The following is a 24,724-nucleotide window of genomic DNA, read 5'->3' as shown; positions in this document are numbered from 1 at the left end:
ATTTAGTGTGATTTAATTATATAAAAATTAACACGTTAAAAAAATGAATGCAATTAATCATGCCCGCGACCTGCATGTAAATTCAGTAATAAGAAAAGTTCCTACCACTGGAGCAATTCAAGCTTGACCACCTTGATGTAGTAGGGGGCAGTCAGCGTGCCAGCTGTAGAGACAACATGCCTCGTCAAACCAACAAGCAGGCAGCTTACAGCCTTCCACAGACACGCTTTTGCGCTCAAAGGCAGCTGGACGGAGCACAACAGAATGCAGGGATTTCAAGACATGTTTTTCATAGTTTCAATCTACATTTAACTTGACACAGCATTGTGAAAATACAACACTTATAACTTGAGGTGCTGAAAAGTGAAGCATGACGCAACCAAAATGAGATGCTCCAAAAGCGCCCATCTGACGAATGAGTACATAGAACAACAATTAACATGTGTGTGTGTGTAATGTAATTTAATTGTCTGAATTTATATTATTATATATTATACAGTATGTATAATTATTTTAATTATTATATTGTAAATGACCTTTATTTGGGTGCCTTTCTTAGTAGATATTGATATGCGATTAATTAATTAGCACATTATGTAATTTAATTTTAAAATTTTAATCAATTGATAGCCCTAGTGTTAACATGATTTTAGTTTGATAAAATCTCTTTCTAATCTTATCTGTGTAAAGTTATATCCAATATTACAGTTTCGTTGTCATGTTGATGTAACAGCAGTAAAATCTGTAATCTGGTAAACTCTGTTACAGCAGTAAATTTCTGGTTTCATCACACTAAAGTCATGTTAGAACATAATTGTTTTGCATCTTGTGGCTATACTTTTGGAACAGTGTATGTTTTAACATTTATGGACTGGCCCCATTCACTTTCATTCTAAGTGCCTTACTGTTTTTTTTTTTGTTGTTTGTTTTTTTTTTTTTTTTTTTAATATATATATATAAATGAAGGGGTAAGTCCAAGTTATTTTATTATATTGAACCTGGAACATTTCTTTAAGACTCTTAACACTCCTACATTTCTTTTACTACAAGCTTGAAGAATAACAGCACCAAAACTTATTCACTTATATAGTTTCTCCTCCAATTCTCAGCTAATTCTTCAAACAAATGTAAACATATTTGAGTGTATATTTTCTTTTTATGATATTTTTCCATTTACGCCTTTGAGTGTTTGTAAGAAATCGCAGCCTATTTTGTCATTCAAATTTAGTACAACCCTACTGGACAAAATTCTCTGGTAAGTAATGGTCAAACAGATCTTTAAATGTTAAATTGTTTTACAACTACCAGCTAAATATTCCCCCAAACAACCTCTTAGGAATTGATGTGATTGCTGAGTAGCCATGTCACTGAATGAGCTTCTCTGGGTAGCTGTTTTCACCTCTGAAAGGCTGTTATTAATCAATGCTGGGACCCAGAGCCAGTAGGCTGCTCTGTCTCTCTCTCACACTGCATCTCTGAACAGATCGCTGGTGGTCAGGTGTGATTTTGGAAAAACCTGAAAGCTCGCAAAGTTATCAAACCACAAAAGCCCAGGAACCATTCTGGTGGTTGACTTCTCTGAACAGAGCAGTAGAGTCTTGTGGCCTCTGTGAAGTCTCCCACAGATTTCTGTCTGTATGACGGGGGCGATTCACTAATACGGTCATAGGCTTTTTTTTCCCTCCCGCTTTCATTATGTATCTCTCTTCCTTTTATTCTCTGACTCACTATAAAGATCTGTTTGAATTAGAGTGACCTTTAGGGGTTTGTCTGAAGTGAAACAGTTCATTTAACAGTTCACGTATCATTTAACAAACTCTTCAAATTGAAAAGACAGAGCTTGTGATTCTTTTCTATGAAGACAAGTGATCTATAAGTTTAAAGACCATGTTTGGATAAGGGGTACTGTCACAGCTACAAAACCCAAAGTGAAGTAGTGAGAGCTGACCACATTGAGTGTTGGTTAATGCTTCGTTGGTTTTTGAAGAGGAGTTCTTAGAAACAGCAGGCACGGCAGCAGGTGACGTGTTGTTTTGAAGGTGTGGATTTGTGGCGAGAAATGTACATGTACCTCTGCCTCTATCATAACAGACACGTACTGTATATAAATGTGAACACACCTTTGCATCATGTAAAGAATTAAAGTCAACATGAAATCAAATTGACCCTATTAACTTTCTATTAACTTTTTAAAGGTGCTATATGTAATATTTTTTCTGTACTAAATCATAAAATCACCATAAAATGTCATTAGAGAATTAGGAAACATGCTAAGTTGAAATACTGGCTTCTCCGATAACAATGCTATAGCCAGTATATTCTACTTTGAAGTTTCCATTCCAGGCCGTAATTCTTTTTATGTTTTGGCCTGTGTGATCCTGCCCACTCACCAGTAGTATTTTGACACCGCCTGGTTGCCAGATTTGAACAAGTTTGCAGGCAAACAACACTGCGTGTTGCAGCCATGGAAGCCAGCAAGTGAACTGGATCAGAGATAACAGATTCCATCCGACCTAAAAAGCCTCGCCATCCGTCTAAAAAACACCATAACCAGAGGCATAGTAAAACAATTATAAATATTGGAGATGCCTTTGGAAGATGGAGACAGCTTTAAGCCCAGAAATCCTTTAAAACGGATGCTGAGTTGGCTAACTTGCATGTCAACATTCTGACAACCCACATGAGCTTTGAGTCTGGGGCGGGGCAGACAACTCTCCAATATTTTGAATATGGACTGCAGTACCCATTTCAAAAGCTTGTTGTCAATCTTACATATAGCACCTTTAAAACATGTTCCTGGTCTTATTGTGCACAATTCATCTGCAGACTATTCCACAGAAGAAAAAAAGTGTCTTTATAATCTTTCAAAATGTAAAAACTTGCTCTGTCTCTAAAATGACAGATGCCAGCTAGGCCGTTTGGGCTGGGAAAATAGTTTTAAATAGTCTAGGACCAATAGACAAATGGCTATTTAGCCATTGTTTTTGGCTACTTTTGTAGGTAATGCAGCCTTTCTTGCCAATAGTAATAACACATAATTTAATGCTTATTAATGTTAAGGCAGTAATGGTTATGATAATTATAGCAAATAATACTAGATTTGGAAAAAGAAGCATTATTATTGGAATTTGTTGAGATGCTATTAAAGGTAAACCCGACCTTAAAGGTGCTGTAAGTAATTTTTATATTAAATGACATTCTGAAAACGCCCCATTACCTGTCAGATATCACTGAAATTAGTGCCATGAAATATCACACCTGTCGCTGTAATAGCCCTAGGCTCTGTAAACAGCGGGGAAAAAGATGTCCACAGGCCGTGGTCAGAACCTTTGTTTTTTAATTCTTAAAGGAATATTCCGGGTTCAATACAAGTTAAGCGCAATCAACAGCATTTGTTGCATAATATTTACAACCACAAAAAAAATAATTTAGACTCATCCCTCCTTTAAAATAAAAAATAAAAAAAAACACTCCCCCGTCCATGTGCTCCAATACAGCTGTCTTCAGGTGTATCTGTGTGTGCGCATGTCTTTGGAGTTCAGGATTTTTTAAAGAGGGGATGTGGCTAATTCAATGACTAAGTCTGGGGAAGTTCCAGAACGGCTAAAATCGTTTACAGCACCTTTAAGCCTCCCATCCCAATGTTTAACAAGCCACCTCAAAAGTGTTTCCTGGGGGTGTTGCAGGACGGGAGTATTCCTCCACAATCAATCACCAATTCTCATTCAGGTCTGGTTCGATTCTGCTATGAAAGGCCACAGTCAGATCCTCTGCACCTATATTTTTCATGTTATGTTGTCATATAAGTATAGTTCCTATCTATTTGAATGAGGAAAGACTGAAATCTCTAAAACGGTTGGTCAAGATTACGAGCAACATATTTCAAATCAGCAGTAAAATCTGCCTACAGTATTGTTATAAACTGTGCTTCTTTAGCTTGGATCGCGAAAAAAAAAAAAACTATTTTTTTTCAGATTGGTCCAGCTAATGCGCATGCGCGTTCTTGAGTAAACAATTGGCTTTTTTAAATCTAAGCCAGGACTTCCATTCATACAGTCACCATATTAGCATTACAGTTTATCCCACTTCATTAGTGTATCAGTGACCCGTCTCATCTGTCTCTGGGAAGGTCCACTTTTCACAATCCAATCAGTTTATGTTCTGTTTTAACAGTCAAACCGTTGGTGACCAGCTGATTATTTTTTCCATTTAGATTTTATTTTGGGTCCTTTGCCTCTTTTCTTGGACAAATAGATAGTGAAGAGTAACAGGAAATCATTAGGAGTGAAAATCAGGACATGTTGCAGGCTGGACTCGAACCTGTGTCACTTGCATGATCACCAAGGCTCATCTCTGGAGCATGTGTGCCAACCAAATGTCACTTCTCGGATGAGCAAATTCGTTTTAATTAAGATGTTCCCATAAGCCTCCTGTTTTGTTTGCTTATGTAGATATGAAAGGGTGTGTTTGCATGTTATGCTAGCTGGTAATCTACTCTGTGCTTGTGTATCTCTGTCTTGTCATGTAACGGTAGTACAAGTTGTAGGTTTAGCTCCATGTACCCTTCGTATTAGATGCTAAATGCATTTGGCCATAGGATGTGTTCCAATGTTTATCCTTTGATCTGTTCCTCTGTTCTCTAGCCAGGTCTGGCAGGGAAGGCCGGAGGTGCGTGTTTTCTCTATCAGAGGATGACAGGCACGGTGGAGAGTGGGTTTAGAGCTCCATCCACACGTAACAGGCATGTCCGTGTGACCCTTTTACTTAGATTGACTACGCAGAGTACCCCTCCCGCTTAGTTTTGTGCTACTAAACAAAGACAATTACTAAATTAGCTTTTGTGCATGTGTGTGTGACCTTTGTAAGCTTGGTATAATGCAACTGCTCAGGAAATAAATAGCATTAGTGGATTTAATTTAATTGTATTCATACAGGATCAGTTTTGACACAGCTGCTCATTGTTCATTGTTCATTGTTATAATAAAATATGAAAAATAGGAATAAAACAGTCATCAAAAATATGAAAAAACACAAATGGACATTGAGGAATTATATAGTGACCAAAAAAATCTTTGGATGAATTCCAACTCATCCATTTAAGATATCTGTATTAAATATATATTAAATGCATTATAGACAGATAGACAGACATTTCTTTTTTTAACCATTAAAGCAAAAGCCTTTAAATTAAAGCTTTGTTTATTGAAAACCATGAGAAATGTGCTCTTACTTTCACGTGTGTCAAAGTGACTGGTATTTCTAAATGTAAACATCTGTTTAAAATACTTCAAAACTTCTCTTTGAAAGTGCATGGTATTTATTAGCAAGTGTGGCATAACATTATTCCAAAGGACCAATGAATGAATCGCACCCCAGAAAGAGAAAGAACTTTCTATATCCTGTTTTTCAGCTTCACCCGTTTATATCTTCACCTTTTCAGTTCAATGGCACTCTGCCACTCAGGTTCCTCCATTTAGATTCTTATTCATGATTTTTGCAGACAGCTTCTTACCAGAAAGGCTTTACATGCATCTGACTCACTGTCATGTCATTCTTGACATATCTTGCGTCCCTCCCACTTCAGTCATATGTTTAATTCATAAGCATTTCTGTTTACTTTATGGCAATAGTTATAATATGCTCAGTTGTCTCCACCCCTCGCCAATATCAGTGATTAACTTATATGTCAATCTTGCCAGAATTGATAAACTCTCACACCAGTTAACTCTCTATCACAGCACACAAATATACATTACGAGCCACCTCACAAAGTTGTCTTTCTCCTAAATTGCATGGATGGGATCAGTGTCCAAAATTAACTTTTGTAATAAGAGGTCAATATTTGCCCCCTGAAGTTGATTTCTGAAGCCATTTTTTTTTTTACATTTTGAGGGCTGTTTTTTACGATTTCAAACACTGTGGGGGGAATTCTCTAAGAATGAATGGTGAATTCCCAGCACCTCACTAAAGCAATTATGCAAATCAGGCAAAAGCACAAACGCGCCCACAAAATCTGTGCCGAATGGAATTTGCACGGTGCTATTCCAGTCTTGCAGATTGGTTCTGAGAGCTATATAGCAGAGAATGCAAGAGACCAGATGCAGTCTGCCGGGACCGTACAGCATCACTCCACTTCTGTGATACAGACACCTGAATCATCTCCTTATCATGCCGAAAGTGCACTTGCAAATGCTCTTCTTCATCATTTCATCATTATTTGATAAATTACTGTTTTAAATTAAAAAAAAAAAACATTTACCGCCTGCTTTCCTTGGGCGATAATAGCATGATATTTATTGCACCGGGCAAATAGAGTTTTTTTTATTTTTTAAATGAAGTGCAATCTAAAATGAGCCTAATTAAATAGAAAGGAGTCATGATGGTGTGGAAAGGAACGACAACGACACCAGATTGTGGGCGGTTAGTGAATAAGGAATAAAAATAAGACAAATTAACGAATTCAAAATAAGATTAATTAAAATTAAGGAATAAAAATAAGACTAATTTAAGGGTTTCATTCAATTTAATGTTCAAATAAATTCTTCATATAAATCATTAGATTAATTATCTAGGAGTAGAAATGAAATTTAAGAAATTCATCATGTGGTGGCATTTTCTCACTTTTGGTGGCATTGTTTGCCCCAAGCCCTGCCTAATTTCGGACCCAGGATGGAGTGCAGCTTGCCCTTTGCTTGTTTTGGTGCTTGGTTTGATTAGATGATACTGCATGTTTGTCTTTCTCTAACCCTCCTCCACAAGTCAGGAGGGGCAGATTTGGATCCGACTAACCCTGCTTTTCCTGTTTCAGGACTCGCCTTGGCACCTAGCCTCACTCCCACGCCACAGCCCACCATCTCTCTCCTGTCTGACAACGATGCCGAGACGCTAAGTGTAGACTCCCTGACCCTGCTGCCTCCTGCCGACCCACCTCGCCTGCACTCCTTCAGCACCCAGTCCTCCGTTCAGGACGATGCATCTGTGGACGGGGATAATACAGTGGCTGCCGTCCAAATGGAAGATGGAAGCACGGGGGCAGCAGATAAACAGCATCAAAAGGACAAGAAGGACGTTTCAGTCATACTTGAAGAACATGAACCATCTCCTGAGTCTGGACCATCTGAATCTGAGCCTCTTAGTGGTGATTCAAGGGAGGAACCCATGATTCAGCCCAAGACAGATAAACTTGACCTGGAGGAGGAGACAGCCATAGACTGATAGATCTAATCCAAAACAGCCCTCAGACTGGAGAACAATAGTACAAAAACTCAAAGGCTGAACGTTAAAATTTGGGCCAGATTATTAAAGCAAGAAATACGTTTTATGTCAGTTAGTCTGTGCTGTTTCAGTAATATGAATTAAGCATGACTGATTTCTCGCACAATAACTCGTTGTGTTCTGGTTTTGCACAAGCTAGTAAAGCTAGTTTGCACATGCTTTTGGCATTAGTGATTCAGGCCCAAGTTTAATCTTTATGTAGGCAACCTATTGTGCCAACACCTTATTCTGTTGATTTATTAAATATATATTAAATCCATTATAGACAGACTATTTTTTTAACCATTAATTTAGCGGTTCCAAATTGTTATGACCCAGTTGTACTTTGCTTTATATTTAGACCATGATGAATTTAAAAGGACAGTAGCATTCTCCTAAGTCAGTGACATTACTGATTGTCACGAGTTCTGCTATAAGCACAGCATTTTTCAGTGTGTATCATTCTTTCTGGGATGGGGCTGAAAGAGTTCCTGTTCCGGTGTGTGTGTGTGCGCGTGCGTGTGTGCGTGTGTGCGTGCGTGCGTGCGTGCGTGCGTGTGGGCAGGTTTAAGTGGTTTACGAGGACTTTTTTTAGGTTACAAACTGGTAATTACAAGGGTATTATGCTATAAATGTGGTTTATGAGGACATTTCTAGTGTCCACATAATTTAAATTGCTTAAACATCCTAAATGATATTTTATTATAAATGTAAAAATGCAGAAAGTTTTTTGTGAGGGTTAGGTTTAGGGTTAGGGTTAGGGGATAGAATCTATAGTTTGTACAGTATAAAAATCATTGTCTATGGAGAGTCCTCATAATGATAGCTGCACCAACATGTGTGTTTGTGTATTTGTGGTTTTATTATACTCAGCAGAAGGAGACGAAAGGATGTGTTTATATAAATATTCATCTGAGTGGGTTAGTGGGGAATGCCCGCTTGATTTTACCAGTCTTAACACTGAGGAATGTACAAAGACTTCTGGGTCTATCCAGCGGTGCTGTTTTCTGAAGGTATATTTCATTTTGACTGAACATTCATTTGCACTTTAACAGCGGGTTTTAAAAAAAGCCTTTGGTCTTAATCCTTGGAGATTTTGAGGAAAATGTATGCTTAACTAAACTCTTCTTTTAAAGAATCAGTTTGTTTAAAACCATTCACATCATTAGTGCTGAAATACCCTGATCGTCTGAGGTTTATCCAAACAAGTCTACTTTTGCTGAACCTTTTTGTATTAAAAAGCTGAGTCATGCATGTCAGTCACATTTTAAAGTGAGTTTTTTTTTCTTTTTGTCTTGTAAAGGAGCATGAGGTCATTTAATAAAGTGAGTTCCATTCCTACACGTTTGTCACTGCCACTTAAAAATACCTTCACTTTATGTTCTGGAACATTCTGGAATCTGCAGACACAGAGTGAATAAACCTGTTCTCTTTTACGTATGTTTTATATACTTGGAAGTGGCCTCTGCTTATTTTCAAGCTGTGGCGAGTTTTAAAGTTAATCCTTTAATACACTTAATATTCTATAGATCATCATGAGCTTGTGCTGGGCACACATAGTCAAAGCTAGATGTGATGTATTTGTGGTAACAATTTTACTTTGGTGTGCTATAACTTATATGAACTCATTTATTTCACTTACAGATTCAAGCAGTTTGATTACTAATGGACTGAAATTGAAAATTAATTTTTGGTTTCTAGATAGCAAGACATAGAAAGGGGCGGGCACATATTATTTTTCATTGCTGCAGATGCAAATGTGTGGTAGCTATGACTGGGTGCTTCTCTCTGCTAGAAAAACACCCAAATTGAGTTTGTAAAATTATTAAAGCAATACAATTAATTCTGCTTATTTCAGTATTTTGAGGTTAAATTAATTATTGAAATGGATGCGAAGGGCATCAAAATGTATTGGATTGTACAGAGTGTATAGCTTTCTTTTGATCTGTTAATTTACCAACAGGAAATATCAAGGTCATGCAATAAATTATTCTGATGTAGACTTTGGTCTTGTTGCCTTGTTTTCCCTTCTTTTAAATTTTGATCCAGTTCTGTGCATGATCCAGGGCACTTAAATCTGCCAGTTTTTATCTGTAGTAATTGTAAAAACTTACAAAATTACTGTTCTGGAGAGATATTTAAAAAGCTTATTAAATTCCTGATAGTCAACATTTCTTGGAATACTTCGGTTTCTCTGTGTTTGGGTCTCAGGAGAATGCTGATCTGGATGGAATACAGTTTCAAGTAAAGCTTGGTCTTTTGGTTTCATGTAAAAAAAAAAAAAAAAAAAATAGTAAAATATCTACACACAAAAAAAAATTATATTTGTTAAAAACAAAAATAAGTCTGGAAATAAAATGTGTATTTTATTAGAAAATAAAAGAAGAACAATAAATGCTACTGGGATACAGACTAAACTAATTCTCTTGGAAACTGCAGATGAGGAAATTTCAGTGAAAAGTGTCTGTTTATTTGGAAGTTAGATTTCCCAATGAAATCACATTAAACACTGTGCCTTACACCCACTCCCAGAATAATGAGGGAATGTTTTTGTTGCTTGACCGGAAACCAGGCCAAGGGATCACTGCAATAACATTTATAAATGACCATTTATTCTTAGGTCATTAGAAGTTTCCCAGAGAATTCTCATGAAATTAACCCCCACCCTCACTTCGTATATTTGAACAGGTTTATTGTGTATTACGCGGAAAAATGGCCAATTAGGAGGAAAAAAGTACAAGACTTGTTCCTGTATTCTGTTGTGGCAGAACAATGTAAGTCAAGGGTCCCACTTCTGCTTAACATTAGATCATCTTTGAATGAAAAATGAATGTCACAGTATGCTGCGTACTAGTTTTGATTCACTGATAAGCATTTGTTGATAAGCATTTCAGGGAAAGTTTGGCACTTGTAATTGGATTTGATAAAAGTATCTGCTAAATGAATAAATATGCTTATATATATATATATATATATATATATATATATACACTATATTGCCAAAAGTATTCGCTCACCCATCCAAATAATTGAATTCAGGTGTTCCAATCACTTCCATGGCCACAGGTGTATAAAATGAAGCACCTAGGCATGCAGACTGCTTCTACAAACATTTGTGAAAGAATGGGCCGCTCTCAGGAGCTCAGTGAATTCCAGCGTGGTACTGTGATAGGATGCCACCTGTGCAACAAGTCCAGTCGTGAAATTTCCTCGCTACTAAATATTCCACAGTCAACTGTCAGTGGTATTATAACAAAGTAGAAGCGATTGGGAATGACAGCAACTCAGCCACGAAGTGGTAGGCCACGTAAAATGACAGAGCGGGGTCAGCGGATGCTGAGGCGCATAGTGCGCAGAGGTCGCCAACTTTCTGCAGAGTCAATCGCTACAGACCTCCAAAGTTCATGTGGCCTTCAGATTAGCTCAAGAACAGTGCATAGAGAGCTTCATGGAATGGGTTTCCATGGCCGAGCAGCTGCATCCAAGCCATACATCACCAAGTGCAATGCAAAGCGTCGGATGCAGTGGTGTAAAGCACGCCGCCACTGGACTCTAGAGCAGTGGAGACGCGTTCTCTGGAGTGACGAATCACGCTTCTCCATCTGGCAATCTGATGGATGAGTCTGGGTTTGGCGGTTGCCAGGAGAACGGTACTTGTCTGACTGCATTGTGCCAACTGTGAAGTTTGGTGGAGGGGGGATTATGGTGTGGGGTTGTTTTTCAGGAGCTGGGCTTGGCCCCTTAGTTCCAGTGAAAGGAACTCTGAATGCTTCAGCATACCAAGAGATTTTGGACAATTCCATGCTCCCAACTTTGTGGGAACAGTTTGGGGATGGCCCCTTCCTGTTCCAACATGACTGCGCACCAGTGCACAAAGCAAGGTCCATAAAGACATGGATGAGCAAGTTTGGTGTGGAAGAACTTGACTGGCCTGCACAGAGTCCTGACCTCAACCCGATAGAGCACCTTTGGGATGAATTAGAGCGAAGACTGCGAGCCAGGCCTTCTCGTCCAACATCAGTGTCTGACCTCACAAATGGGCTTCTGGAAGAATGGTCAAAAATTCCCATAAACACACTCCTAAACCTTGTGGAAAGCCTTCCCAGAAGAGTTGAAGCTATTATAGCTGCAAAGGGTGGGCCGACGTCATATTAAACCCTATGGATTAAGAATGGGATGTCACTTAAGTTCATATGCGTCTAAAGGCAGATGAGCGAATACTTTTGGCAATATAGTGTATATATATATATATATATATATATATATATATATATATGCACACACACACACACACTGGCAGCCAAAAGTTTAAAAATCCTTAAACTACTTCAAAGATTTCTCATCGAAAAATCCTCCACATGCAGCAATGACAGCTTTGCAGATCCTTGGCATTTTAGCTGTCAGTTCATCCAAATACTCAGGTGACATTTCACCCCACGCTTCCTGTAGCACTTAGATGTGGCTGTCTTGTCGGGCACTTCTCACACACCTTACAGTCTAGCTGTTCCCACAAAAGCTCAATGGGATTAAGATCCATAACACACTTTTCCAATTATCTGTTGTCCAGTGTCTGTGTTTCTTTGCAATTTTTCCCATAAGGCCTGCACCCCTGAGTCTGCTCTTCACTGTTGTACATGAAACTGGTGTTGAGCGGGTAGAATTAAATGAAGCTGTCAGCTGAGGACATATGAGGTGTCTATTTCTCAAACTAGAGACTCCGATGTACTTATACTCTTGTTTAGTTGTACATTTGGCCTTCCACATCTCTTTCTGTCCTTGTTAGAGCCAGTTGTCCTTTGTCTTTGAAGACTGTAGTGTACACCTTTGCATGAAATCTTCAGTTTTTTGGCAATTTCAAGCATTGTTCAGCCTTCATTCCTCAAAACAATGATTGACTGATGAGTTTCTAGAGAAAGCTGTTTCTTTTTTGCCATTTTTTACCTAACATTGACCTTAAGACATGCCAGTCTATTGCATACTGTGGCAACTCAAAAACAAGCACAAAGACAATGTTAAGCTTCATTTAACAAACCAAATAGCTTTCAACTGTTTTTGATATAATGGCAAGTGATTTTCTAGTACCAAATTAGCAATTTAGCATGATTACTCAAGGATAAGTTGTTGGAGTGATGGCTGCTGGAAATGGGGATTTGATTAGATCAAAAATTACTTTTTTCAAATAATGATGGTGCTGTTTTTTAACATCAGTAATGACCTGACTATACTTTGTGATCAGTTGAATGCCACTTTGGTGAATTAAAGTACCAATTTCCTTCCAAAACAGCTAAATCTGTACATTATTCCAAACTTTTGGCAGCCAGTGTATATACTGTACATTTTGTGCTGATCTTGTCCAGGTGAATGGAAAGGGACTAATTAAGATGACTATAAATGGATGCATTGAGTACATACAGTCTCATGAGAGATACTTATTGCTGAGGGGGTGTAAATACCTACTTATTGCTGTGTTGCACAGGGGTGTTATTTCTAAGGAACACAGTCTCAGTATTTGTGGTTTTCATTGCACTGCATTTGCATGAGAAGAGCCATATGACTTGCCACAATACACCAACCTATATTCATATAAATACATGAGATGCCGAGATTGCCATGGGCACTACAACGTTTTTTTTTTTTTCCTAATTCCTCTTAGTGAATCATGTGTTTGTCATTGACCTAGACAATATACAAGAGAGAATATACACTGATAAGCCAAAACATTATGACCACTCACAGGTGACGCGAATAACGCTGATCATCTCCTAACAAAGCCACATGTCAAGTTCTGGGTAGATTAGATGGTAAGTGAACAATCAGTTCTCGTAGTCAACATGTTGAATGCAGGAGAGTAAAGACCTAAGTGACTTTGACAAGGGCCAAATTTTTATGGCCAGATGACTCACAGCATCTCTGAAATGCAAGGCTTGTGGGGTGCTTACTGACAGTGGTCTGAGGAGGGACAAACCACAAACCAGCGACAGGGTGTTGGAGGCCCAAGGCTCAATGATGCATGAGGGCAACAAAGGCTATCTTGTCTGGTCCAAACCAACAGAAGGTCTACTGTAGCACAAGTCACAGAAAATTTTAATGATGGTTACGGGAGGAATGTGTCTCAGCACACAGTGCATCACATCCTGCTGCGTATAGGGCTGCGTAGCCACAGACCTGTCAGAGTGCCAAGATGACCCCTGTCCACTGTCAAAAGCACCTACAATGATTACACAAGTGTCAAACTTGACCTTGGAGCAGTGGGAGAATGTCCCCTGGTCCGATGAGTCCAGTTTTCTTTTACATCACATGGACGACCGTGTATGTGTGCGCCGTTTACCTGGGGAAGTGATGGCACCAGGATGCACTGTGGAAAGACGACAAGCCAGTGGAGGGAGTGTGATGCTCTGGGCAATGTTCTGCTGGGAAACTCTGGGTCTGGCCATTCATGTGGATGTCAATTTGACACGTACCACCTACCTAAACGTCGTTGCACACCAGGTACACCCCTTCATGGGAATGTATTCCCTGTTGGCAGTGGCCAATTTCAGCAGGATAATACCCCTGCAACACTGCACACATTGTTCGGGAATGGTTTTAGGAATCCAAAATTTCTCCAAATTCCCCAGATCTCAATCCGATTTGGACCATCAAATCTGATCAATGGAGGCTTCACCTCGCAATTTCCAAGACTTGAAGTATCTGCTGCTAATGTCTATGTGCCAGATACTACAGGACACCTTCAGGGGGCGTTGTTTTGGCGGCATGCGGAGGTCCGACAGTTTATTAGGCAGGTGGTCATAATGTTTTGGCTCGGTGTACTTTTAGAATACTGTATATATTACATAAGTTTGGAATAAGTTATATTATATACTGTAAGTTTGAAATATATATATTATATATTCTGGTCTGGAAAAACAAAACAAAAAACATTCTAGAAATAAGTTAAAAAAAAATACAACCAGTGACTGTCCATATTTATAAGTGAAAAAAACTAGCCCATAGTTGCTTATAATAAGTGGACATGGCTCACTTAATGTTCTTTTAAATCCAGTGTTTTAAAGGTGACGTCGTCTCACCTCCTGAGAGATTATGGGATCGTGAAGTCGATCCGCACCTTAGGGTCTTGTTGGAAATAGTCATCATCCTGGTATTTCTCGCTGACGGTTTTATGAATACTGTGGATTCGGACATACTACTCCATTGGCATATAGTTTTTGACATACTATATAAATGGGAAGTATGTCTATTCGTATGCGTGCAGTTTTACAATGAAGGCCATTTTCCAAACTGCATTTTTGTGCCCTGAAGGGCACTGCAGGAAGGGGACTCCACTCAAAGGATCGTTCCAAACTAAAGTAAAAAAAATATTTTTTCACGAAAGGCCCTTCCACAAGGTTGTTAGGGAAGTATACATTCATAGAGTAATGCCATGCTCCCTCCAGAGTGCCCACATCAAGAGCTCTGTCCTTCGGAGTGAAAAGAGCATAGGGATGATCACTTTCTATTGAAATTTGCCTAAATAAATCCAAGATGGCAAACAAAACTAGAAGAATTTTTATTTCAAATATAATTGTATTCCATTCAGTACCATACAAAATGCTTTAAAATAACAGAAAACTGATTTACACAAAGTGAATGTGATATGTACAGTATTTTTATGCACATTAGGATATCACGTCGTTCCTCTTCTGTCACTTGAATTGAAATCAATGGAGTGCAACAGTGCCCAACCACATTTTCAACCGTCTGGGTTGCGGAAGTATTTTTCCCATTCATTTCTTCCATAGGCTCTTCATAAAATCCTTTATGAAAGAGTTCAATGCCATTAACCACACCAACCAGCTCGAAGGTGAATCATAACAGTGCAAACTTTGATTTGAAGCAAAAAAGTATTAACTACACAAACTGCAATCCAATGAATCATTGCGAATGATGTAATCGAACAAAAAATTATGAAAAAATATAAAACTATTGATTTCAGGTTGTTGATTAAGTATAGAAACAATATATTTTAAGTTTACTGCAAAATATTCTGATATATACAAATATAATTGTAGTTTGAATGTGTAGGGAGACCAACTTGATTGCGTAACTCGCAGTGTGTCATGGAAGTGGGCACTTACTGCTGAAACTGTTTTGCGAGCTTTTGTATGATTGGTGGATCTTTCTCTGCTGGACCATGGGTAGTGTAGTTATTTACCAGGAATTCCACTGTTAAACACCATTTTTAAACTATGAAGTTGAAATAACGCAAACTGTTGGCTTCAACAAAGGCATATTTCATTGATGAACAACCTCAGACCTCACGGTAGGTCTGTCTTTAAAGGTTTATAAATTATCACTGAAAGTCAAATAGTCGATGGAAATAATGAATGGGATTTTTACTTCCAGAGCCAGATTGTAGCATGCGTGAGTAGCTGCCTGTGTTGAGTGTTCCAAATCGCTCACTTATGAGGCTTCTTTCAGTTAGGATGCTGTCTATGTAGGCAAATGGCAAGTTTTGGAACAGACCCAGGATGTTTCTGTAATACAGCCCCTGATCATCACTCTACAGTCATCAGATCATTTGAAACCCACCTGCTTACATATGGAAAAGGGGGCGAGGGAATTACTAAAAGGCAGGTCTGGCTCAGGCCCACCTTGAGAACTACACCTACACCCACCCCTCCAACTGTTCGGCCCACCCGGCGGGTCCTATGGCCCACCTTACATCTTAGAGCTGGAGCCAGGCCTGCTAAAAGGTGGTCTTTGTGCTGTTAGTGTGAAACACATTTTCTTTGTGAATCAGTGAATTGGAAGTCCTGCCCACATATTCTCAGCGGAGGCCATGAGGACCTTCTATCTTGATGTGGGATAACAAGAGAAGAGTGTTGTCATAGTAACCATTATGTGGGTAGCCGTATCACTTGTCTTCCTGGAATTTTACTCTGTGGTCTGAAACATTGTAAATTTACTAAAACCACTCCCATAGGTCTCCAACATCATAACCATAAATAGATTAAAGGATTACGGTTTAATGATGTGGCATGAGTTTCCAGAGTAACATTTATTTAGTCAATGAGTGTTCCTTGATGTAAAAATAAGGTATTCAATCTTTTCCATTAGATTCAAGTTCCTCTTTCTAGTCAAATACAAAGGGGAAAGGAATTTAAATATGAATCTAAATCAAGACTACAGGCTACTTCTGTCTGGATCGGTTGAGGTTGTTCAACTTGATTCACCATACATGCTGTATGAGAGAGGACCATTCAAGAACCCTGAACCTCAAACCAGGGCTGTTTCTATGAACAGATTACCCACACATGCTTATTTGTATATCTGTCAGTCTCTGCATTTTAGAGGAGAGCGTTGCGGTTCCAAGAGGAAATACACAGCTCAGGAACCACGTGTGTGTGTGTGTATGTATGTTCGTGTAAGTTGAGGCCAGATGCAGTGGTGATTAGGGGCTCTTCAGGGAAACACAACTGTCACTTTTCGTGGAATAGACTGTGCGCTTTCATGTGTATTAATCACTTCAGGCGAGTAAGGGTATATAGACTGATTAACCCTGCACACCACATCACCAATTCATAGATATCATGGCAAGAGCCCCATTGGCAACCTCATCTTAGAAATTTGTGGCCACATAAAATGTGATCAAGTGAGGCTTCGCCGATCTAATTGTGTTTGTTTTCTGTGTAATTAGGTAGTTTCCTTTATTGTGTGTTGAATTCACTTGTAAAGTTAATGTATAAATGTCAAGTTAACCTGTAATCTGTGTATTAGGCATTCTGAGGTTTAGCCTGGTGATGGGAAATGCCTTGATAAATTTTAACGCAATAAAATTTGCTAACTGGGCAGGTCAAATGATTCCCCTCTTACTTCCCCAGTATGATTACATGATTTCATTAGAATCCCTAAATGCTTGAGATAAACTTACATGAAATAGAGCTTGGTGATGCTTCTGTGCATTGTATGGCTGACCTTTGTCAATTTGTTTTCGTTCCCAGTTTCTGAACAGTCATTAAATTCCAATTTTAGTTAATGATCCATTTAAAACTGTGAAGATACATTACATGAGCCGCAACCTTTGAAAGCACATCAGCTCTAAGCGGACTCCTATTATTCTATTGAAGATTGTATTGGTTATTCGGACACACAATCACGTGTACACGAATGTTTGATTTTCAGATATAAGGTCTTATCAGTGTTAAACAAGAGGATGACCTTATCTTATGACTATGTATTCACCTTACAGCACTGTGTACAGATCATTTCCTTCTGCCTTGGAAAAGGAATTCCAAACAATGATCTAAAGTTTACGTGAACCCCTGATGATGAGTATTGTTTTGTTCTGAGTCACTTTTCTGTGTAAGCCTGACAAGTGTTGAAGTGTCTTATTGATACCATGTACGAGTGTCTTTGGAGATCACAGGCTCCGCCCCGTCACACTCTGTCAGTCCTCACAACCCACTTCATTTCTTGTAAATGTCTGTCTGAGCAATAAGCAGTTTACGGTCACCACAGCTCCGCCCCTCAACCACGCTACTACCTAGATTAATCAGCCTAGTTAAGTACAGAATGTTTAGGCTAAAGTTCCAATAAGTCCCATCTTTATGTAATTTCAGGAATCCAGGTAGACCAAATCTGTATTCTAGTAAAATATAGCTTACAAAGGGGTGGTTTGATGAGCACAGATTAAACTGGGGTGTGAACAGGGAGTATTGTTAGGTGAGGGTGAGGCTCAATTTGCATCTGGGCAAGTTTAACTGTCACCGAGATGCTCTTGCCTACATATTTTAATTCTAAACAACCTGACAACTTCAGTTCTGACATTTTTGCACCTTAATTAGTGTTCACTATAGCCTTTCATTGAAATATAATAGTTGTTTTTAGTATGAAAAGACTAAGACTTTGCTATTTAGGGCTCTAAGTGTACAGTATATATCCCACATTTGGACCGGAAGCAACAAAGAAATTAGAAAATGAGATGGTTTAAATTGTTCACAAATATATTTATTATTGTTATAAAAATAATTACTCTGTTGAAATATTTCTTTCTGCATAGCAGAAATCTGTTGAAAGGAAAACAGTTTTCCTGTATAGTGTAAACATTTACAGACAATGTAAACTTTCATTGTGAGGTGTTCAAGTCTCATATTCCATAATGTGCTACAATCGGATGCCTGCATCTTAAAACAGAGCAGGACCACGAGGAGTCTCTCAAGTATCTCCAGAATATTCCAGCAGCGCTTTAATGCAATGAGTCTAGTCTTCACAGCGGATAAGGGAAGGCATGAAGGAAGTCTTTGAGGATTGGGTGCACAGGGATGCGGTCGATGTCTTTTCCGCCGCATGTCTCGATAATCCGTCTGCGGCACAGCTGCTGCAGAGACTGCACTGGTTCTTTCCTGTAGGGCCTGACTAGACCCTTCTTAGGGGAACTGATATAATATTCCAAAAGTTTGAAAAGAGAGTCAAAAGACTCCTTGCTGCCCGTCAAACTGAATTTGGAATTCTTGAAGTTAATCCGGACACTCATTGGACCATTTTGGGCTTTGTAACTCAGTGTAAAAAACACATCAACTTGACGACTGTCCCGGATCAGGAAAGTTCCAACTGGCTCTTTTTTCAGCTTCTGATGTGCTTCCTCCACAGTCATAGGACCCCAGTAGAAGCCACTCTCTTCCAGCATAGAAGTGGTCTTGTTGATGGTCTTGAAGTCTCTCTCAACGTTGAAGGGCCTGAAGTGTGTCTGAAATACAGTCCTAGAGCCAGCTTCCTGCTGGCTGGGCTTGGACCGCTGGGATTGGGAGACTTCTGGAGAAGGCTCTGTGCTCGCTGTGGATTCTTCTGTGCCTGAACTGTGCGCCACCATCCTACAGGAAAGACCAGCCAATGTGGTCTTCCATACCGTACCACATGAAGGTCATCTAGATGAGGCTCATTTGTCTGTTGAAGATCAAGTAAATAACACAGTTAATGAATGGCCACTTCAGTACTACTCTTTGTTAACATCACAGACAACAAGTCAATCCACATATTGTGTCGAACGTTACATTAAACACAAAGTCTGATGGTAAGCGTCCATAGCAACATCCATAATGACGTCATGTTTTAACAGGATTTCAGATATTTAGTAGGAATCAGGATTCACTCATATTCTACTCTAGTTTAAAGGTTTATTATTGTCTGCTACATTTGTCTTTAGAAATACTATTTGTGTTTACGTCATTACCAAGGCATTTATCGTTTATTTTATAAGCATCCTTTTATTTAACAAGTGCTACATTATAACGTACAACAATCAAGACAAAAAGATTCTATCTTAATATTATCACATGAGGCACATATCTAAACATTAGCGTTAAAGAGGCATAAAGTAGACCGTTAAACCGCTCCTAACAGTAAAGTTATTTGTGAAAAGTAGCTGGAATCTTACCTTAGCAAATGTAAACTCCAATAGTAGTCAGTACAACTTTGTCTTTGACAAACTCTTGCCACCGCTTCCAAAATCAAGTGTTTGTGAACTCCCATTGATTTATTCCACCGCTATGTCTCAACAGAGATTTCCTCAGAGCGCGACATTAACTCTTCGCGCTTGCGTCTGTGAGTTTTAATGACAGAATGAACTGACAGTCGATTTTAAACCATAAGGCCATAAGCCCCGCCCATTTCCCGGAATCCTTTCACTTTCAGGCTTTCTGTGAAATTAATCAGGGATTCAAAGCTCTCACCTGAGCAAATATTATGCTTTTCTTGTTTCAATTCTCTTTTAAACATTTAGACATTTCCAAAATAAATTGTATTATGTCGTTAGATGAATAAAGTAAAGTATTTGTGCTTGCTTTAGTGTAATGTTACATTTATACCAACATTTCAAAGAATTAAAAGTTGAATTTGTATATGAATTAAATACACTTATGATTAACATTGAGGTTCCTTATGCCATGTGAACTTCTACCCAGCTGCCTTTTAATAGACCAGTGATGGGTACAATTATCAAACTTGTTTGTTTACATACATATGATAAAGAATTAGCTGTGGGATTATTGTGGATTATGCATGCACATGTCTGCATTTGCCCAATTAACGTGACACTATGTCAGTTGACAAATCCGTACAGACCAATTCAGACTGGTTTGTCTATCTAAAGCCTTAAATGAAACTTACTATCGGTCTAAATTAACATACTGTAAATCCACAGCTGTGGACAGAGCATTGGTCTGTGAGTTTCAATTCTTGCAAATACAGATAGACCTAGAGTTGCATGACTACTGCACATGAATTAGATTTTTAGACAGACATGGTAAACACTCCTTCAACTGCACAAAAATACTCTGCATCATGGATATTTGTTTCAATATGTTAAATAATCTAGATCCGGTTGTTACAGTTTTGCATGCAATTTTGGTTGGAATTAAAATCCTTTCAGTGTCTGCATGCGCTTTTAGTCTGTATAGCCCAGCTATGAAGCCTTCCATGTGACAACTCTATAAATAAACTACACTGGTGGCCAAAGGTTTGGAATAATGTACAGATTTTGCTCTTATGGAAAGAAATTGGTACTTTTATTCACCAAAGTGGCATTCAACTGATCACAATGTATAGTCAGGACGTTAATAATGTGAAATATTACTATTACAATTTGAAGAAAAAAAAAATAAAAAAAATAAAAAAATTCACAACTTCATAAACTACTTCAAAGAGTTCTCATAAAAAAATCCTCCATGTGCAGCAATGACAGCTTTGCAGATCCTTGGCATTCTAGCTGTCAGTTTGTCCAGATAGTCTGGTGACATTTCACCCCACACTTCCTGTAGCACTTGCCATAGATGTGGCTGTCTTGTCGGGCACTTCTCACGCACTTTACAGTCTAGCTGAAAAGCTCAATGGGATTAAGATCCATAACACTCTTTTCCAATTATCTGTTGTCCAATGTCTGTGTTTTTTTTTTTTTTTTTTTTTTTTTTTTTTTTGCCCACTCCAACCTTTTCTTTTTGTTTTTCTGTTTCAAAAGTGTCTTTTTATTTGCAATTCTTCCCATAAGGCCTGTACCCCTGAGTCTTCTCTTTACTGTTGTACATTAAACTGGTGTTGAGCGGGTAGAATTCAATGAAGCTGTCAGCTGAGGACATATGAGGTGTCTATTTATCAAACTAGAGACTCTGATGTACTTATCCTCTTGTTTAGTTGTACATCTGGCCTTCCACATCTCTTTCTGTCCTTGTTAGAGCCAGTTGTCCTTTGTCTTTGAAGACTGTAGTGTACACCTTTGCATGAAATCTTCAGTTTTTTGGCAATTTCAAGCATTGTTCAGCCTTCATTCCTCAAAACAATGATTGACTGATGAGTTTCTAGAAAAAGCTGTTTCTTTTTTGCCATTTTTGACCTAATATTGACCTTAAGACATGCCAGTCTATTGCATACTGTGGCAACTCAAAAACAAGCACAAAGACAATATTAAGCTTCATTTAACTAACAAAATAGCTTTCAATTGTGTTTGGCAAGTGATTTATAATGGCAAGTGATTTTCTAGTACCAAATTAGCCTGTCTAGATTTGATCAAAAATGACTTTTTATCAAATAGTGATGGTGCTGTTTTTACATCAGTAATGACCTGACTATGCTTTGTGATCAGTTGAATGCCACTTTGGTGAATTAAAGAATCAATTTCCTTCTGAAACAACTAAATCTGTACATTATGCTACACTTTTGGCTGCCGGTGTATACCCTGAGAGTGTTATGTGTCATTTGCACATTTAACAAGAAGGATGACATCAGTTTGCATCAAAACACCTTTGTAACATTTTGAGTAGTTAAAGCTGAACTCTCCTGACACTGAGATTCGTTTAAATTATCTCATTGTGAAAGCAATTTCAGTCATGCAAAATAGAGGGTGTATTTTCTTTACAAAGGATTGTTTGCATTGGAGTAGAATTACTGGTTATGCTTTCGTTTCTCTTATATTTCTCAGAAACAATATATTTACAGTTGTAGGACCACTAGTGGAGGGTAACGTACTTGCACTACTACACAAGGAAGAGGAATCTAAACAGATGACAGGCATTTGTGAAGAATCCGTGCTTTTCCCCTGAAACAAGCCTCTTTATCAGATTTGGGAACAGCTGAATATTTTGGTATGTTGCCAATGCCATCATCATTGGTCTGCATTTCCCAAATTGTCCTACAGATATTAATGTGATAAAACTATTATTTCCTTTATATTTCATTTATTTATCTCACATAGATGCATCAGTGGATTGCTCAAAGTCAAAGCCATCGCATATGTGTACATAACTCATTCACACAGCCATGCACCACAGATTTATAACATCTGATTGAACAGCCATATCTGATTTTCTCTCTCTCTCTTCTCTCTCTCTCTCTCTCTCTCTCTCTCTCTCACTCTCTCTCTCTCTCAGAGCAATGCACTGGATAGCTGAAAAAAAAAAAAAAAAGACTCGATTCACACATTCTACTAAAATAATTATATAAATGAAAAGTATTCTTACCTGGTTCTTGTACGGCAGCATTTGTTATTTAAACATTCCTATCTGTTTTACCTTGCTGTATATTGCAGTGTATTACGGGAAAATGAAAGTGAAAGCAAGTTTATTGCTTTTCCACAGAATTTCCGACAATTGGTGCTGTTTCTCCTCAACTGCAATAAAATCGTCTCGCGCTATTTATGAAAATGAGGAAAACTAATCTGAACACAGAAATACTGTTTGCGGATCATTATCACTTTCGTCTTTATCTTGTACTTTAGAATGTTATCTGCCATTCTGCCTGGGAAAGTACTTAATCATACCAAAGCAATTATGTCACAGAGTTACAAATAGGGAGTTGGCTACCTTAGAAATCAGACAAAGTGAATAAACTTTACATCGGACACTTTCATGTTGAACTTCTCTCAAGTCACGTGATCGGCGGTTGGCCACGTTATCCAGAAGCCACATCACTGATCCTCCTAACCACATAAGCACAAAGCCTCACGTGGCTTCCTTGAAAAGTAGCCAATGTTTAGATAGTCTTCTGCCCTCCTGTCTTTGTTTTGTTTTGCTTGAAACCATTTCTTCATTATCATTATGCCTTTACAATATGATGCAATGTACCACGTTTGTTTACATATTTCACTACAACTTCAGTCAGAACAAAACGTGTATTTGATTTTCCTGGGTACAAAATGCAGGGTACATACTTGAAAGGTTGGATCATTTTAATAATAAATATTGAAACTTAAAAAAAAAAGTTTGGAACTTGTAGATTGGTTGTTTAGGATTAGGTTTAATTTTCGCTTACTTTAGTAAACTGAAGCATTATGAAATGGTTTTGCAGAGACTAGGAACAAGCACATTTATACAAGAGAAAGGGGTCTTAAATTTAATCAAATGTACTTTTTCAGTTGGGATGCACCAATGTATCGGCTGCCAATTACTGACCACATTCTTACATCGGCATATCGGCAATAAGCATGAAAAAAACAGATATATAAAAAAACATTGGTTTATTTATAATTAATTTGTAACACTTCAGATAGCACACGTACATCACCCAGACGTCTATTTGATGTGTGTGTTTACATCTGGAAGACGTATTTTTTACGTTGTTTGCTCATCTGTATACATCTATTAGACGTATGTCAATAAGTATGTCTCGGATGTCAATAAGACATTCAGCAGATGTCTTTGAGATGTTTGTGATTTAGAATGTTTATAAATCTGATCTTTTTAAGATGTTTATAAGATGTTCATTAGATAGTGAGGCTTTAAGGATGAAAATATCTAAAACAGACATTTCGGAGATGTACATGTGCTATCTGGGACACTTTGTAAAAACTCTGTGAATTCAAATGCACAACTGAGAAATTATAATAGCCACAATATGTAGAAGGGTTGGCACTTTAAAAACATGTCATATTAACATTTTATTCTTTCTCATTCTCATGTTAATGCGGAAAAAAGGCCATAAACAGATGTGACCGTTGTCTTACCTATATGCTACATTTGCCTAATGAGGGAAACCATCCAAAACGCTTTGAAACCAATAGATTTTGACTTCTGAGATATCGGAAATTATATATATTGGAAATTATTGATTGTTAGAACAGTAAAAAAAAAAACTTTTCTACCTTTTTATGAAATGTTAAGCTTTTCTAAGTAAAACTGTGATCTGATGACAAAATAAGGTAAGTACCAAAATATCGGTATTGGCCTATAGTGTTTTTGATAAAATTGTTATCGAATTGTATTTCTACTTTTCAGTGTACTATCTGTGGGTACCTTGACTATATCATTTTGGAAGACATGTAGAATTCAATGTAACTATATAAAAAATACCAAACATATGACTGGCACCTGTCATCATAACACAGACAAAACAAACTGAAAATACAATATTTTTTGTAAGTTCCTGTTCCTGTTCAGTAACTATCAAGAATGTAAATAAGCAGTAGGGTACAGGTGAATCAAATGTCACAAATTTGTTCATAATCGGG

The 24,724-nt window shown here is 38.1% G+C and overlaps 2 protein-coding genes across 7 annotated transcripts in view; one reads left to right on the top strand and one right to left on the bottom strand.

Annotated features, from left to right (window-relative positions):
- The window catches only part of LOC127451245 (protein CLEC16A-like), a 111,331-nt gene extending 102,075 nt beyond the window's left edge, over positions 1–9,256 (top strand). For 3 of the 4 annotated variants that reach the window (XM_051715776.1, XM_051715775.1, XM_051715779.1), the window contains one exon: positions 6,809–9,256. In XM_051715776.1, coding sequence (XP_051571736.1) covers positions 6,809–7,215 — 407 coding nt within the window. In that variant the 3' untranslated portion in view covers positions 7,216–9,256. Of the gene's footprint in view, positions 1–4,643; positions 4,742–6,808 lie in introns of all 4 variants that reach the window. The other variant, XM_051715778.1, reaches the window with a different exon arrangement.
- An 8,976-nt stretch (positions 9,257–18,232) lies between these two features.
- On the bottom strand, positions 18,233–23,098 carry LOC127452217 (suppressor of cytokine signaling 1-like). 3 transcript variants are annotated; one of them, XM_051717557.1, is made up of 3 exons: positions 22,740–22,805; positions 19,667–22,411; positions 18,233–19,176 (listed from the first exon to the last, which is right to left on the bottom strand). In XM_051717557.1, the coding sequence occupies exon 3, from the start codon at positions 19,100–19,102 to the stop codon at positions 18,500–18,502; it is 603 nt and encodes a 200-aa protein (XP_051573517.1). In that variant the 5' UTR covers positions 19,103–19,176; positions 19,667–22,411; positions 22,740–22,805; the 3' UTR covers positions 18,233–18,499. The 3 variants fall into 3 exon arrangements, with proteins under 3 accessions (XP_051573517.1, XP_051573518.1, XP_051573516.1); XM_051717558.1 differs by lacking the exon at positions 19,667–22,411 and having other exon boundaries at positions 22,740–23,098; XM_051717556.1 differs by lacking the exon at positions 22,740–22,805 and having other exon boundaries at positions 19,667–22,579.
- Between the last annotated feature and the right edge of the window lie 1,626 nt (positions 23,099–24,724).

This window comes from Myxocyprinus asiaticus, chromosome 14, assembly GCF_019703515.2.
Source record: "Myxocyprinus asiaticus isolate MX2 ecotype Aquarium Trade chromosome 14, UBuf_Myxa_2, whole genome shotgun sequence".
In the NCBI taxonomy this organism is placed as follows: domain Eukaryota; kingdom Metazoa; phylum Chordata; class Actinopteri; order Cypriniformes; family Catostomidae; genus Myxocyprinus; species Myxocyprinus asiaticus.
The sequence above is the reverse complement of the archived record's forward strand: the minus strand, read 5'-3'. Positions and strand labels throughout refer to the sequence as shown.

What these genes read in the sequence shown, in the direction of transcription:
- LOC127452217 (XM_051717558.1), bottom strand. Translation starts at nt 19,102, where the DNA reads ATGGTGGCGCACAGTTCAGGCACAGAAGAATCCACAGCGAGCACAGAG.